The 18,535-nt window shown below is 36.3% G+C and overlaps 1 protein-coding gene across 1 annotated transcript in view; it reads left to right on the top strand.

Annotated features, from left to right (window-relative positions):
• ambra1a (autophagy/beclin-1 regulator 1a) overlaps positions 1-18,535 on the top strand; it is a 126,022-nt gene that overhangs the window by 89,682 nt on the left and 17,805 nt on the right. Inside the window, exons 10-11 of the mRNA XM_039754863.1 lie at positions 9,616-9,696; positions 9,788-9,888. Coding sequence (XP_039610797.1) covers positions 9,616-9,696; positions 9,788-9,888 — 182 coding nt within the window. The remainder of the gene's footprint in view (positions 1-9,615; positions 9,697-9,787; positions 9,889-18,535) is intronic.

The following is an 18,535-nucleotide window of genomic DNA, read 5'->3' as shown; positions in this document are numbered from 1 at the left end:
GACCCTTAAGCCTCAGATCTTCTTGTTTTCTAAGATGAACATTGTACTTCTTCTAAACAAAAGGAGTTTTAATTTCCTCTCAATGTAGCAGGATTGGATTTCTAAATTAGCAGCAATAAACTTATTTGGAGTGCATTATTGAAGCTATTGATTATTGCCTCCATGGCTCTGTAGCTTTGATTAATAGTTCACCTAATTTTATACAATTGAGTATATTTTACTTTCTCTCCAGAAAAAGTGGATGTTTCCCAGAGTATATGAGCATTATCCCTATCTGTTGCAATGCCAGCTTGGCAAAATGAATTGTGCTTGTGGAAACATTTAGTTGGTCTAAAGGTGGCAGAATAGGTTTTCTTTAAATCAAGGAGGGAAGAATAGAGTTTGTCTTACAAAAAACTGTATATGTGAATAATTTCATAAAACATAACTATTGTTTAATTTATGCTTTGGAAATCACTCAAGATCTGTAAGAAAACATTTTCTTGGAGGATGTGAGATATGTGTTTTGTCCTTAGCTGTATCATATTTTATAGATATACCCTTTGCCCAACATGATTTATTTGTAAAGGTATATATGAAGGTCTCATTAGTCAGACGTGTAAAGAGAGACTAGACCTCTTTCTCTATCCCCTTATTATTACCTTTCTGTTTGATTCATCTCACCTAGGTGGCCATGACACCTCCTGTTCTGTGCTAATTATCACCAGTTATTTGAGCACTGCAGAGCTGATCACAAGTGCATACAAGGGTCTTTGATAAAAGCAAACTGTTGGAGACATTTTGACCTGTTACCCCAGGGAATAAAGGTGCAGTCTTAGAATGTAGGCTGCCCATCTTCAATGTTTCCATAATGAATAATAAAAATGAACTTATTTGATGATGTAGCGAACTGGAAAATTATCAAGATAAAGGCTTTCCACTTTATTCAGTGTGTATTCCAGCCTGGTTTTCTCACAATCATCTAAGCTCCCCACTTAATTTTTTCATCCTGTTTATGGCCTTTCTTTTGGTAACAAACTAAAGTTGTCATAGGAACATTTTATCCAGACCCAAGGTGTTTGCGCAGAAGGTGCAGTAAGTGTAAAATGGCACACAGACTGAAAACACTGGAAGTCAGCCACTTTGTGGCAAGCACTTCAGTTCTGTGGTTTTCGAGTCCCTGGATGAACAAATTTTAATCATTCTGATTATGAAAAAAATACTAGCTTTGCAATTCCTTGCATCAGTGAGCACAAGCTAAACAGTACAGTCGCCCAAACTTCTGCTGGGAATTAAATGTCTTGCAATATGCAAAGTGAATGCAGGCAGCACCTCCGGGACTAATAGCTTTCCTGAGGAGATAATCACTTCTCCCGAAACGCACAGCCCGACCTCATCACCAGCCTATTGTACACATCTGACGCGGTTGCCTGCATACTGCTGCTCATCCATCACAGCCAGAGGGCCTTTGGCAGCTACTGTTTGCTTCACCATTACTGAGAGTTTGACAATAAAAAATGGTAGAAGAAAAGAAAAACAAAACATAAGAGTGCAATGATAAACCTCCATGTCACACAAGTCCTTTGTCTATTCTGTGCCTTGAGGGTCTGTGCAGTTTGAGGTCCTTACTGTACATTCTAACCTCCATGTTTGAGTGCTTAACAGTGGGTGAGTAGGAGATGTGAAGAAACTGGATCCTCTGTATTACTGAAAAAATTATATAAACAGTGAAATGCTTCCTTTCCAGGATCATTTATTATTGTTATTTCTATATCTGTTGTAACTGTACCAATGGTTCCTGGCATACCTTTGATTCTGTGACATCCTTAAAAAAATAAACTAAATGTGACATCCAGCAAAACATTTGGTAAAACATTATGTTGCACACAAGTTTTTAATAGATAGATGTATAGTGCCAGTGGCAAACATTAAAATAAGGTGCAAATTATTTTAAACCTTTGACATCTTCCTATAACACTGAAGGATAGTAAAAACAGCGGTGTTTCTTAATGTGTGGATTGTGACCCAGATTGAGTTGCGGACATGTTTGTGATGGGTTACCACATGACTGTGTAGTAAAATTAGCCAAGTTTATCCAAGTCCAAATTCTGTGGTCCGTAATACTACCACAATAAACGTGTGTGAAACGACACCATTAAAGAATCGCAGGTAGCTTTCATTTCTTTGGCACAAACTATAAATAGTCCCCAAAGCACCACCTATCCCTCTCACAACTAGTGAAACAGTCAAACTGAAATGACTGACAAGCCAAGGCACACATAAGAAAGGGGCAGACAGGAGGGAATGACAGGCTGGATTATGAGGTAAAGGGTAGTTTGAAATGTTGAAATGGGTGCGGCATAAGAGTGTGATGTTTTTCGGGGTATTATCAGGGGTGAGGGAATAAAGTTTGGATATATGTAGCACACAGTGACCAGGGTCAGCTGGTCATGTCTTTCATCATGTGTTCACTGTTATGAAACACATTGAATCTAAATTTGTAGCAAAGATGCAAAGAAGGTTATGCATAAAGTTTAACGTGCCTCAGTGAGGAAGAGCTGCTACTCATAATGCTGTTTTAAAATGGTGCAATACATTTCAGTCTACTAGTGTACTAATCACTCTACTAGCAGAATACCAGAAAATTTCTAAAGGTTAAGGCAAGCTGTGGGCATTCACACTGTCAGTTGGTAGTATTAAACATTTTAAAATGGTAAGTTCACCAAAATTATTAATCAGGATTTGTCTTGTCACCATTTAAAATAGTGTACATATTATTATATTAATATAGTAGTATATTATTATGTTACTGGTTTAATTTATTATATGGCCATCGTTAATTTGTCCTAGTATGGTATCCATTTCCTTATATGGTTCCTTAGATTAAAAAGTTTCAGAAGCCCTGCACTAGAAGCATTAGACAATATACTCAATGACAGTGTACCTTTAAAAACATGCAGTGGGAGAATATTGTTTGTGTGCTTTTTTATTCTCAAGTAGCTTGTCTTTCACTTTGGGTGTCTTCTCCTCTTGTATTGTAAACACTTACAAGTGGAAGTTAAGAAAAGAATTCTCGTGACATTAAAATAAATGGCTGCTCTAACTGCTGGTAAAACCTTTGCTAATATTGATTTTGTTACATAATTGGCCTGAAAAATCTGCGTTTACCTTCACGGTGCAACTCAGCAGAAGGTATCAAAAATGGACTGCCAAGTCAGTAGAATTGGCAATTTTTATTCAATGTGTTCAGGTTTGAGTGACTTCAGTAGCAATTAGAACAAGTGAAAATATGACAAGGCATATTCCAGTAGAATTTCATTTGTTACCCTGAGGTCTTGGCTCAGCAGACATTTTATTTCTTTAAAATGCTGCCAATTTTTAGCCCCTTGGTTGCAAGGCACACATTTTTGAAATGGGTAATCAGTCATTTTCAAGCACACTGTTCTTGTGCCAATTAATTTTACACAGATTGCCTGGGCGAAGGAAGGGAGGTTTGTCTTGTTGGAGTGTAGTAGATGGAGTGGACAGGTGCACACAACAAGGATAGTTTTGAATGGACTGTTACTTAAGAAAGGAATTAATTGTCGTCTTGAAGACTCTGCACAGCTTTTTCGGTGCATAAAGGGGTTTCAGAAGAGTGCATGTTACCTGTTATGAAACAATACCAAAATAAACTTTATGCCACAACACCTTAGTGAAATGTTAAAAAATTTTATTACCAACAAATATATTTGGTCCATTAAATGTGTGTAAGGTCATTATTTAATAACATTTTCCAGAGCTAAAATATTTTAGTTTCAGAAGCAGCCTGAAGCATTGTCTTGCGTTAAGAGTGCAGTAAATAACCGACATTCATCAACTGTGAGTCTAGTGATGCAGACAGTAGTCCAGTGTTGTTTGAGTGCTGCCTAATTATCATCTTTCTAAGAAAAAGAGTCAGTATTTTCTTTTATTTACCTATTTTAAAGGAGGTTTTCAAACTGCTTTTCAGCTCCATGCCTCTTATATTTAAAGATTTTCCTATTTGAACATGTACTTTTATTATACAGAAAATGTACCCCTTTCATTGTATGTCATACCTTTTCATTTAAAACATCATTTGCATTTTAGTCTCACACCTCATTAACAGAACAAAATATTATTATCACTATAATACTTTTTATGCATGGTCTTATATCATGGGCTCTACAAAAATCATAAACAAAAAGCCACGAAAAATAAACAGCCTGAATAAAGAGCTATATTTAATACCGTAAAATGGTGAAGCTTTTGTTCCTTTTGTGTATTTGTTTGAAAACAAAAGGTTTACATGATTATATGTTGCCTAAAAAATGTACAGGTCAAAAATTTTGGAGCCCTGTTTCTAGCACTTGCCGTGTCCTTCTATGGCTTGAGTAGTACCACAGAGTGTTTTTCCTTTAAGTCTGAGGAACTTTGCTTGTGCCATTTTCTTATGCAGGCATTTGTTTAATTTTCTAATTTATGAAAATTAATGGATAATCAAAAGGTGAAAAAGATTTCTTAGACTGGGGAGTGATGATCATTTTTAATGTGTAACACGAGTAGCTTAAAGCATGTTTTGGACAAATTTAAGCAGGGCCTATAGAAGGAACAGTGCTTGTGCCATTAAACCAAATTCCAGGAAGAAGGTAGCAATCAGAATATGTACTTACAATGACTAGCTAATGACAATTGAACACTGCTATGTCTAAAAAGATTATGTTTTTTTTATGTGAAATGGCTAGTTTTTATCTGTGGTGCAAATATTTTAATACAGGTACCCATAATAGAATATCTGACTTAAATTTGAGGTGTAATTATTCTTTTTATATGCTGGTTATAGTTTTTATTTCCTTTCACAGAGTTTTCATTTTAAATTTATGGGAAAATAATTAGATGATATAAGACTTGAAATTTAAGATCACTGAAGTGTGGCCTAGATACTGCTCTCGTTTGTCTAGGCTGTTTACTTGTCTTATTTTTAAATTACAGGAACATATATCTTACTGTTAGGTTTAGACCATCCTCTATAATAAGTTTAGTTCATTTTTAAAAATCATCCCCATTATGAACACAGTATTTGTTCTTCAGTACCATCCAGGCCTTTAAAATACTGGGTGATGAGTAGTTAAATTGTCCTGAATTGCTGTCAGCCTATGATTTATCTAGGATAATTTGTATTTAATAAGATATCTTAATTATCTTAACCATTCTTTTATCAGCCTAGTTCTACTGTCACAAAGGTAAACAGCAACATGGTGGCTTCAGCAGATGGGCCATTTAGAATACCTAACGTGGAGCAGTTTCTGCTCTTTAGAAGTGGAAAGTGTTCTACATGAACTCATGAACATGAAGAGTGCCATGAAACAATAAATTGAATTGAATGAAACTAAATAGAAACAATTATCTCCTGGTCACGTAGTCATTCTTTATAAAATTGGAGTACACTAATACTTTGCTTACTTTATAACAATGTCGGCATAAGTTGAGCTGTGACACATGTACCAATTCATGCAGGCATCTGCTACAGCACACTGGTAGTCATTGTGCAACCTCCCAACATAGGGTAGTCACAGTCACTTGTGTGTACTGTGGAACACAAAGTCATTTTATGCCAGTGCTTAGTAATTTATTGCATACAATAGTTACTTATATTTTTTATAAAGGAATAAAATACAATTTTAAAACGTAAAAAAAAATGGAATTCCATATCTTTAGAAACTAAAGTGCAGATTGTATAGAGAATAGAAAGTGGATAAAAAATGCCATGTAACAAAATCATTGTGATTAGCATTCAACCATGAAAGGAACTAGTGGAGAGCATGAAAGAGGGGGCATGGAAAGAAAGTACTTAGCTCTAAGGAGGAGCCGTTTCTCTGGTAAAATCCATTGGACTGGGCGAGTGCTCACCGGTGCGTCTTCTGGGGAAATTGAGGAAGAGAATGTTATGCCTAACCCCAAGTGAGGTGTGAGGCAGAGCTAGTGGTGTGAATATGTTGGCAGTGGATGAGGCAGGTGAGAGTGATTGGAGCCAAACTGTAGAAACCATGGAAGATCGTGGAGATGTTAATTGTGTTAGATTGTGGCTGAGGAAAGAAACCGTAGTTTTATCAATGGGAAAAACGGTACTTTTAAAGACTGCCTACCCCACCATTATCTGAAGTTTTAGTCCACTCATCTAGCTTTCACCCCAGGTCACTGCAATATGACTGTGTAATCCTACTATTGTACATCTGCCTCCGACAATGAAGTTTCTTCTAACGAACCAAAATGCTAAAACATGTCTACTTATTTAACTGAGGTATTACTGTATGTGAAACAAATTTTTCTTAATGTGGCTTTGAAAAACTGCTGTTTTAAAAAAGGTTAAAATGCATTTGTTGTTCTGTCTGTTAAAATTAGACACACATTTCGAGGTAGTTATATCTCAGAGTGGTCTTCTTTAGTTATTATTGTCCTTTATATTGTTAACATTAAGTTATTTTCAGGCACATTCTGCTCTTCTATTTATTTGATGCTAAAAAAATCCCATTTTAGTTTATTTACATGAAAAGCTAAGTTAGGTTTACTTATGCTGTTAACCTCTACTGTTTTATGTCATCCTAATTCTATTCTACACAATCTTCACTTCCTTGGTTTGCTGCTTCTAGACATTACAGAGTACACACACTGTTTTGTGCACATTTCTATCAAGTTTTTTACTGGTTTATTTTGAAATGTCTGTTTTTCCTCACTTTTTCAGTTTATGTACTGTTATTCTGACCTTGACACCCTTTAACTTAGCAGCCGTTCAATTAGTAATATCCCACTAGTTCTGTATCAAACACAGACCAAAACAATCTTGACAAGATGGAGGGCCAGTCAGTAAGTTGGTTTTAACAGATATTTAAAATGATGAATATGTCACAAGGAGGGTTTTTTTTCCCCCTTTTTTTAAATATATATAAAGAATCTGTAGTAATATATACGGATATGTTTTTACAGGGTATTTCTGGAGCATTCACTGAATTTTCATATCACATGTACCACTTTTAAGCGCAAGTACTGTATTTCCCCACAGACTTAAACTTAGTACATCACCATTTAATTTATGGTGTTTTAGTTCATTCTGTTTATCCATTCATCTCGCACATTTAACGTTTTGGTAAAAAGTTTCTAATTGTACTTAAAATGAGATCTTAATATTTATTAAAATGTAAATGTGCTTGAATATGAGTTAAAAAAATTTCCCCATATGTATGTTTCTGTAGTAGGTACATGACTGGCAAAGAGTATTTGTTCGGTGTAATTTTTTTTTTCATATAAATGACAATGAATTAATATGGATTTACAATTCCCTTTTATTTAATCGTCTGTGTTCTGTCACCTGAGGCACTTTATTATGGATTAAGCCATATTTATACTACACGTGAAAGTGAACCTGAGTTGCTCTTAGTAAGACTGAACCTCAAAAAGAGAAATGCCTATAGTTAGTGCATTGTCAATTGATGAATCCTTGTGAATGATGACACACCAGCTCAAAAACCCATCTTTACAGTATAGCAGTTTAATATATTTTGATTTTTCCTTCTGTGAAACACACAAAAGCTTACAGTGACTCCAAGTATTAGCACAGACATTACTTGTTGTAACCCCTGGCAGTACACTGAACAGCATATCTGCAAGAAATAAAAAGAGATTAAAGTTCATTTGTAACAGTTTGGACAAAACAAAAGTGACACCTAAAACCTCAAAGTGTGTGATAGTCTGAAAAGATCTGCAACATGATTTGTATGCTCTTTCCTGCTTTGCTTTTGCCGATGTAATTTTCTTCTAATGGAGCAGCAGACATTCATCAGTGCATAAAGTGTAAATCAGCCTTTAGAGGCTATTCTGTCTGTTATTTGGAGAAGCAAGATTAGAGAGCCAAGGCAGCCATCTCCTTAAGCTGACAGAGAGGGTGGCACCACGTCGAGTGAAGCTTGTCAGGGCAGTCCACATGTGAAAAGGAAGAGGTTGCCCTTTTCTTCTTGAAAAAAAATCACTGTCTATATTATTAATGTAAAAGTTATATGACAAAAAATGTGCAAATATGAAGAAGTTGCATGAGGACTTGAAAAATCCCATCATGTCACATCATAACATCTAGAATAATGTGAATGGAATTGATATGCTTTAAAACTTGCAGATCAATTTTAAATATTCAAATTGTTACATACATCCGTATATTTGAATGTCAGAATCTTAGACAGTGGTGGTAAAAGCTTATTTGTTCAGTGAATAGCTGATGTTGTGTTGTGCCATATTCAGATATAAAGATGAGTAGTAAATGAAAAATTGACATGTCATATGAAAATGTCTTAATATATGTTTGTTTAGTTGTACAAATTTTGTTAATGAAAAATGTATTTTGCTTAGGTGCACAGTACTAAGATATGTTGCCTCACACCTCCGGCATTAAAAAAAAAAACTATGTTCAATACTGCTGATATAGCCTGTTGAACCTTGAAAGCATGCATTGGAATAAACAAATTTGCAGTCTTAGTGAATTTTTTAATCCTATATTTATTTAAATTTTAAAGAATACTGGACTGTTGTCGTAGAATATGAATTCTTAATGGATCATATTCCACATATTTCATCTATTCAGTTTGATACAGTAGGACCTCTCTCGTATACCTATAGTTACTTTCTGACCAGAAGAGCTGTGTGCATTTTATCTTTTCAGTAAGTTAGAGCTCCCCACAAAGAGCAAATGCCTCTTTTCTAAGTATTTATGCAGCATGAGTAATTACGCTAATGAGGTGGGTTGCACCTTTTCTGTTTTGTTTATGCAGCATCCTGCAGGTTAAACTGTATATCTGGCTGCTCTTCTCAAGTCTTGACTCTGTGCTACAGCTCACTTAGCAACTTTACTGTCCTATGTGCATTGGCTTAGACTAATACATCTCAACCTAACCACCTGGCTGATCTTTATTTCATTTATGTATCCTTTTATAGTTCTGACGGAGAAAATGCACTGATTATGCTATATGTAGGTTGTTGGTTATGGCTAACCCTGTCAAACTGAACTGTCAGCTTTGTTTATGTACACAATTTTGACTATGGTTTAACCTGACTAGCTAACCTGCCGATGTACGGTATGTTATGTCTTTCGCCCTAATCTGCTGGACAGTTTCACTTGTGTTTTTTGAACAGTGTTGTCATTGCATAAGTATACTTACTTTGTCCAGGCTTTAGACCATGGTTTCAGTTCTGTGAGGACAACTTTTATCTGCCCAGAAGTCATGTGTTTTGCCATATTGTGAGCATAATGCATTTGCTTTCTCTAGAGCTTGCCAGTTTGTCCAGTATTCGTCAACTATTTTCCATTTCCTATTAGCTATTGTAATTGTCATTTTTCTACATGTTGGCTAATCTTAATGACTGTTTAACTTGAAATCAAAGTATTTGACATTCAGAGATTAATGTAAGCCAAGACTTTTTAACATTTATATGCAGCTTTGGTTCTCTTTACGGATGACAAATCTCATACATTGGAGAATAAACATTTTCTTGGTAAATGAGGTACAGGGTGTTTTATCATGCATGTTCAAAATCGTCTAACAAATATATTTCCACACTTCTCCAACACCAGTTCCATTTTACTTTTGGCAGGGACAATGGGGATCGAACCAGACACAGAATACCCCGCAATGCCAGGATGACTGCTCCTTCACTGGGGCGGTTTGCCCCTCGGTATGTGACACCTGCTGTTTTATTTTGTTTACATTCCTCTTCATTTTGCAGGTTGCATGCCTTGAAATTTTTATTGTCATTTCTTGTTTAGGCGTTTCCTTTTACCAGAGTACCTGCCATATGCTGGTATTTTCCATGAAAGAGGTCAGCCTGGTTTAGCAACGCACTCATCAGTGAATAGAGTCCTTGCAGGTAAGCATATCTGCATACTTATGTTTTACTTGACTTTTTTTCTTTAGCAGTAGCTTGTAATCACCACACGCAGACATTTAGGATAGCAATAGTGTGGCTAGCCTAAATGTTACAGGTGAAGTCATTGCTGGTTTATTTCCATGCACCAAAACATCTTTGTCTTTCTTACAGCAAATTCCTTTGATTGTCTTAATAGTCCGTTGTTCTGTATGCTTAAACTTATATTTACTTCAGAGATTGGCAAGGTAATTAAGCCTTTTCAGTCTCAGTTGTGGACCATGGGTTTCTTTTGATTAATTTAGTTCTACAAAGGTGGTGTTGAATTATTGCTAGAGATTACACTTTTGTGATGCCACTAAGCCTTTTGTTAAATGTGTTTTGCCTCTTTTTCATCTTATCTCGACTTACTTTTGTCATTGTGTTGTAGCTGTACTGTGAAACTGATTTTTTTACACCCAACATTAAAATATATGCACTCAATGTGTTAAAATTTGTTTAAATGGTATAATATAGAACTGTTAACATTTTTAGACTTTTTATAAGGCAGTGGAATGTCATACACTTTTTTGGCATTCATATTTAATATTTATTAGTTTTAACATACCTGTGCTGTGGTGGAAAAATGTTTTATTTAATTTCCCTTTCACATTCTGAAAAACAATTGTTAATTCTTTTCTGTTCAAATTAACCGAACAAAGTTCCTGATCAAAAGTGGTAAGGGGGTCAAGAGAATAGGGAAGAGCTGTTCAGTTGATTGATATACCAGTCCAATTCATGCATTCAAAAACCTGAACAAATAAAAAAGCAATTGATCTATAAACATGTGCAAGATTATTACAGTTTTGACATATTAAGAATGTTCAATGTAGTTGAATTAAAATATCTTCATTTATTAGGGATAAATGTGTTAATAGTTTGTTAGTTAACAGCTAACCCATCTTTCTTACATAGTGATGTTTGTTTTGCAAATAATGCCCATTGCTCATGATTACATAGAAATCATTTATTTTACGATAGACAATGTAGAGTATACCTAGTATGCATGACACTTGAATAAAAACACAACCCCTTTCAGCATGAAGATTTGTCTCGACTTTGCAAATGCAGTTGTGTGCATCAACAGCCCTATCACAAAATTTCATTTAAGTACCTTCATCCTGAGCAAATCTCCATGTAGCTTGATGTTGTCTTTTTTTTTTTTTTGAATCCATCTCTGTCTTTTGATTTATAAAAATCTTCCACTAACTATAAGGTTCTTGGATGAGTCTTGTTAATCTTTTAATCTTGAAAATATACTTAACATGTTCATAAAAATTGCATATTATAAAATCTTTAATTAAAGCGATCAATTTTTATATAATGTATCATTTGTAGAATGAGCATAGTAGATGGTAATGTGCTGTATAGCAGTACTTAATATGATGTCCGTAGAACACGATTACAGTAATTAAACATCAAAGATGGTTGTCTAGCAAGTAAAAACTCAAGTTACAACTTTTCATTACAACATTTTCAAATTCCAACCTTTTCACTCTTGTTTTTGAGATGAAATTATGACTATGGAAGTCATTGGTAGTTTATTTAGTATTGCAAAAGAATTTGTAGTACATGTATACTACCAGTCAGACATTTTAGAACACCTCTGTTTTTCTTCAAATTTAATCAGTTGAAATGCAATGAATGTAATAAAATGGTGAAAAGATAAACTGAAAGAGATTAAATTTAAAGTTTAGGTTAGCAAAAATTGAAAAATAAAGAAAAATTTCAGAATATTTCAAATGGGTCATCTTAAGTGAATAACTAATAGTTTTCAACCTACAGATTTTCTGCAGCAATTAAAGTTAATTAAGCCTTTTCAACTTGAAGCAAAACAATTTGCACAGGTGTCCCAACTTCTGTTGATTACTTAAAAACCCTCTGTGTGTCTTTTTAAAAAGACTGTGTTACTGCATCGTTTGAAGTACTACTTGAACAATATTCCAGTAATAATGGCAAAAAAATGACAATAAAGTAATGAAACAGAGCCTTATTACCCTTAGAAGTGTAGGACTTTCATCTAGAGAAACTGCAAAAATAAATATATAAAATAAATATATAAAATATACTGCTTTTGCCCTTAAATTTATGATATTTAATATAGAAAATACAAATAAGAATCATGATAGCTAAAAAAAAGAAGTCCCATCTTGCTGTAAAGCACAGTTTGTCAATTTTAGGTTGTTGTCTTTTTCTCTTTTTTTTATTTCTCTAGTTATCCAGCTTTAGTATTTCACCACACTGTCTATCACTCATCATGTATCATTTGTCACTTTGTTTGTCATGTCCTATTTGTCACCCTTCTCTTGTCATAATATATAATATACAAAATATATATATAATTTGATATATATTATGATATATATATATATATATATATCATATATATATATGATATATATATGATATATATATACTTATATATGTATAAGTTTCACTGAGTACGGTGTCCTACACAATCCAAAGGTAATTGGAAACTGGAAGAAACTGTGATAGGAAGAGATCTGGCAGACCCAAAGTCACCACCCAATTAGAAGACAAATTTCTGAGCGTCACATGCTTTCATGATAGGTGCCTCACAGCACAACAGCCTCAAGCACAGCTTAACATTGATGGAATATAGCAAGTCTCAATTTCTACTGTGAAGAGAAAACTTTGTGTTGTAGGTTTGACAGGGTGAATTGCAGTAAGAAAGCCATTCCTGAAAGGACAAAATTGGGCCATGAAATACTGGCTCTGGACTACTTCAGACTGGAAGGAAGTCTTATGGACTGATGAATCATAATGTGAAATCTTTTGTTTGTAACTATGGGTATTTGTATGTTGTCGAGTTGGTGAAAGGATGGCTCTACAGTGTGTAACACAAGCTGTCAAACAGTGAGGAGGAAGCGTTATGGTCTGGGATTCTTTTGCTGCAGGCAGAATTTGTGACTTGAACAGAGTGACTGTCATTCTAAATCAAAAGGGTTACCACAGCATTGTGAAGCCCATGCAGTGCCATCTAGTCTGTGTCTAGTAGTTCAGGGGTTCATCCTACAGCAAGACAATTAGCCAAAACATACCTCTAGGCTATATCAGGACTATGTTAAAAGTAAAGAAGGAGAAGGTACACTTCAAAACATAGACTGGCCAATACAGTTTCCAGAATTGAACTCCATTGAGTTAGTTGGAATAAACTGGACAGAAGGGTGAAAGGAAAGTAACCTACAAGTGCAGTACATTTGTAGGAACTTCTGCGACAGTGTTAGGAAGATCTTTTTGATTTCCCTGAGAATGCCATGTGTATGTTTGGTAGTGTTGATCAACGAATTTTGCCAAGCGTTATTGTTAGCGAATTTACTGTTTTCGCCCTTGTTTGTCAAATTATTTACTGCTAATTCGGCTGTTTTTTTTAATATTTATATATAAATATCTGTGCCTCATAATGCAAGGCCATTGCAACATCCTCCGGAGCTTAACAGCTTACATTGATGAGACTATCCTTCCGGGTATGTAATGCTTATCATTTGCATTACAGACTCTGTGGGACGAGTTATCTGTCCTTGTAGCCAAATATGCAGGTCGATCTGCCATGTCAGTATAAGAGTAGGAGGTGCGTGCCTTATGCATGCATACATAATAATTAGCCATGTGAAGATAAAAAACAAACTTTGAAGGAGCCAGATAAACACGGGAGACTCAACCCCAAAATCACAACCCAAACACAGGAGACTCTATGAAATAATAATAATGGTAATAAAAATAACGAAAGGTTTGTTACTGATTGCAAGAAGATTTTATGTTTTTGTCTAATGAAAAAGTGCAGAGCATCAACACAGACAGTTTGGAGAGCCTTTAGTGTGACTTCAAAAAACAGAATGAGACATGACATGCCACATTGAATTTTCTGCTTTTAAAAAAAACCTACATATTTTTATGACTTTTGACACACAGGCATGGCAGTGCAGTGGTTGGCACTTCTGCCAAACAGTTCAAGTCACCTTTTTGGCCACAATAACCTGTCAAGTAGTTGGCAAATGTTTCCTAAGCCATCAGGGACACTTCGAAGACGACTGCACCATTATAATCCAGTCAATTCTAGTTCAGTTAGTCCTTCCCCATTGACTGTAATGCAGTTTGCCAGGTATTTCCTTGATGTTGGGGAACTCACAGCGAAGTAAACTCGACAGTGTTCACTCATCACTAATGCTTGACTGTTACCAACAAAAGGTAGCCACTTTGAGGTATCAAAAAGTTGAAAAAATTTTGTACTTAATTATTCCTTGACTATTTTTTTGCTATTGTTTATTTGTTCTATGCCTTGATTTCATGGTACATTAAGACATTAACCTCCTTAGCTTTTTTCACCAAAAAAAAGTAATAAACGTTGAACTGTTTGTCTTGAAAAATGACATTTTAATTAAATCTCATGTTTATTCTGTAAGACATGCAAAGCACTAAAAGTACAAAGTCAGAAGTGTAGAAAGTATAATAATGATGCATATAATAATATAAACAGCACACCGCAGATGTACAAGTGATGCAGGCGTGACTTTCGGATTCATCAGGATCAGTTTCACTGGCTTTTTCAATTTCACTGCCTGAAGACAGATTCACTTTGTCATCACTTGATGAGAGGCATTTCTTACGAGACGTCAATATGAGGCTAGGAAAGGATTGTATCTACATTGTTGCCTGAGTAACTCTCGTATGTAACACTGTTGGAACTTTTACACCCCGAGTAATCCTCGGGTCTTAAGGAAGATGCATCTATATCGTTGCCCTATGGACACTTGGGACTAATGCTTTTAGCGCTGTTTTTCAGCCCAAGTGATGCTCAGGTCTAATGCTAAGGAGGTTAAACTTTGTTCATTTCCATAAAAACTGATTTTCCATCCATACTGTATATCTTGATGAGGGGCATATGGGGACACCAAATCAAATGCTTGTGGCCCCAGCAGTAAGGATTTCATGAAACATCTATTTATATATATATATATATATATATATATATATATATATAATATTTCGTTGTAATGAGATTCTGTATTTTTTACTATAGTACTTTCTTTAACTTGCAGTCATTTCAGTAGCTTCTTTCATGTTAATTTTAATCTCAGCATTTTCTTGCGATAATACACTTTCAGGATGCTATTGATGCCCAAATCCAATGGCTGTGCAATTGGGTGGGAGTAATTCAACGCAAATATTATCTAAATGCAGAAGCATGTTGTGGGCAGCACAGTTATCAATTAGATGCCGAATTATCCTTTTCTTCTTCATATTGTGAGGTTTCTGAACTCTTTTGAGACGCAATCGAGAGCTGCAAAAATATAAAGTTTTTTTTAACTTGCCAACAAGCAAAAGACATCTTGTTGTAGAGGGCAAATTTTTTTACAGTGTCATATTTAATGTATCAGCAAGCCATTCCAATTTAGCATTTTTCTGGAATAATTTAGAGTTTAAATAGGTGTCATTGATAAATTATTGATTACCAGTTGCTCAGGCAGACGTCTTTGGAACTTGCCGTCACGTTGTTAAAACATTCATATCCATTGCTTTAAACTTCAAGTACACAAAAGTCTGCCTTGAGCCAACAAATGTCCCTACACCCACTCAACTTCTCCCGTTGGTAAACTTCAATACAGGAGTGAAAACCTCCCCAGTTAAGAAATCTTTTTCCAGGCTTAACACTGTCCATGTACTGTATTCTTCAACTTATCCTGCAGCAATTCTGGCTCCTTTTAGTGCTGGTAAATTACATGCCAAGAGTCAGTTTCTGTTGATTATGCTGAATGCCTTTAGATCTTCTCATCTCCTAGACAATCTTGAAGTTGACCTCCACCTTTTTTTTTTGCTGCTAGTGAGTTCACATCACTTTACCACCCATCATTATCTTAAGGCTGAGGCTGACTAGGTTGCATGAATTACCCAGCCTCCAGGCTCTTGTTTGTGAACAACATTTTCATTTTGCAGTTTCTGCTACAGGGGAGTTTCTTTTAGTTTTCATGTTAATCATGTTAATGAGCTGAATCCAGGACTCTAGGATATGAAGGCAGTACTGGTCACTGTGGCACCACTTTGGCTAATGCCTTTGCCCTTTAATTTATCATATTTAACATAGAAAATACAAATAAGAATCATGATCGCTAAAAAAAGAAGTCCCATCTTGCTGTAAAGCACAGTTTGTCAATTTTAGGTTGTTGTCTTTTTCTTTTTTTTTATTTCTCTAGTTATCCAGCTTTAGTATTTCACCACACTGTCTATCACTCATCATGTATCATTTGTCACTTTATGTTTGTCCTGTCCTATTTGTCACCCTTCTCTTGTCACTTGTTACATGTCCATACTCAATCCTCATTCATCACCTACCACTTGTCACTTCTAACTCTTCACTTCTCCCTTATAACTTCTCACATCTCATTCTCTTATTAACAGTTGACTAGCAGGGGTGTGGAGAATGGGGCTGTCAAGGAAAAAGTTTGGTTTGCTCAAATATCAAATAAATGGGGATGTTTTCTAAAGGTATGTGTATGAAATATAAGCAAATTAATTACACTAATCAATAACATTCACAATTAGAATTCAGATGTCAGGTAAAATAAAGCGGTTAGTAGAAAAAAATCACACAGCAGGAAAGGATTCTTGTGTATTGCATCCATAGGATACAGAAGATTTTGTTTTCTTGCACAACACTTTCCAATTTAAAATATATTTAGTTTTTTTTAATTCCTCATTAATATTCAAAATTGCCCAGACCACTGTCTTATATAGCTGTTTTCCAAATATTTCTTTAGAGATCCACCATATTTGATTGACATTTTAGTGAATCAGTGGTGTTACGTTAGCAGCCTTTTAACCATTCTTGCCAGCTACTGGAATCCAGTTACATAAACTTTATTAATCCCATAGACAAATTTAGATGCATCCAACAACAGAAACATAAAAACAAAGATATAGACACTCAGGACAAATAATAGATAGATAGATAGATACTTTATTAATCCCAAGGGGAAATTCACATAATCCAGCAGCAGTATACTGATACAAAGAAACAATATTAAATTAAATAGTAATAAAATGAAAAAATTAAAATAAAATTAATGTTCGCATTTACTCCCCCTTGTGGAATTGAAGAGTCGCATAGTGTGGGGAAGGAACGATCTCCTCAGTCTGTCAGTGGAACAGGACAGTGACAAAAGTCTGTCACTGAAGCTACTCCTCTGCCTGGAGATGACACTGTTAAGTGGATGCAGTGGATTCTTCATGATTGACAGGAGTTTGCTTAGTGCCCGTCGCTCTGCCACAGATGTTAAACTGTCCAACTTTAATCCTACAATGGAGCCTGCCTTCTTAACAAGTTTGTCCAGGCGTGAGGCGTCTTTCATCTTTATGCTGCCACCCCAGCACACCACCGCGTAGAAGAGGGCACTCGCCACAACCGTCTGGTAGAACATCTGCAGCATCTTACTGCAGATGTTGAAGGATGCCAACCTTCTCAGAAAGTATAGTCTGCTCTGACCTTTCTTACATAGAGCATCAGTATTGGCAGTCCAGTCCAATTTGTCATCCAGCTGCACTCCCAGATATTTATAGGTCTGCACCCTCTGCACACAGTCACCTCTGATGATCACAGGGTCCATGAGGGGCCTGGGCCTCCTAAAATCCACCACCAGCTCCTTGGTCTTGCTGGTGTTAAGGTGTAAGTGGTTTGAGTCGCACCATTTAACAAAGTCTTTGATTAACTTTCTGTACTCCTCCTCCTGCCCACTCCTGATGCAGCCCACAATAGCAGTGTCATCAGCGAACTTTTGCACGTGGCAGGACTCGAGTCATATTGGAAGTCTGATGTATATAGATTGAACAGGACCGAGAAAGTACAGTCCCCGCGGCCCCTGTATTGCTGCACACAATGTCAGACCTGCAGTTCCCAAGACGCACATATTGAGGTCTGTCTGTAAGATAGTCCACAATCCATGCCACAGGTGTGAATCTACTCCCATCTCAGTCAGCTTATCCCTAAGGAGCAGAGGTTGGATGGTGTTGAAGGCGCTAGAGAAGTCCAAAAACATAATTCTTACAGCACCACTGCCTCTGTCCAGGTGGGAGAGGGATCGATGAAGCATATAGATGATGGCATCCTCCGCTCCCACCTTCTCCTGGTATGCGAACTGCAGAGGGTCGAGGGGTGATGGACCTGTGGCCTCAGGAGGTGAAGCAGCAGCCGCTCCATGGTCTTCATCAGATGTGACGTCAGAGCAACAGGCCGGAAGTCATTCAGCTCACTAGGACGTGATACCTTTGGGACAGGAGTGATACAAGATGTTTTCCAAAGCCTTGGGACTCTCCCTGTTCCAGGCTCAGGTTGAAGATGCGCTGTAGAGGACTCCCCAGTTCCAACGCACAGGCCTTCAGCAATCGTGGCGATACACCATCTGGACCCGCTGCTTTGCTGGCACAAAGTCTTTTCAGCTCTCTGCTCACCTGGGCTGCTGTAATTGTGGGTGGGGATGTCTCACCTATGCTGGTATCAGCAGAAGGATGGTTGGAGGATGCAGTACTCGAGGTGAGAGTGGGTTACTGTGATCAAACCTATTAAAGAAGTTGTTCATTTGGTTTGCTCTCTCCACGC

Source organism: Polypterus senegalus, chromosome 1 (genome assembly GCF_016835505.1).
Source record: "Polypterus senegalus isolate Bchr_013 chromosome 1, ASM1683550v1, whole genome shotgun sequence".
NCBI lineage: Eukaryota > Metazoa > Chordata > Cladistia > Polypteriformes > Polypteridae > Polypterus > Polypterus senegalus.
The sequence above is the reverse complement of the archived record's forward strand: the minus strand, read 5'-3'. Positions and strand labels throughout refer to the sequence as shown.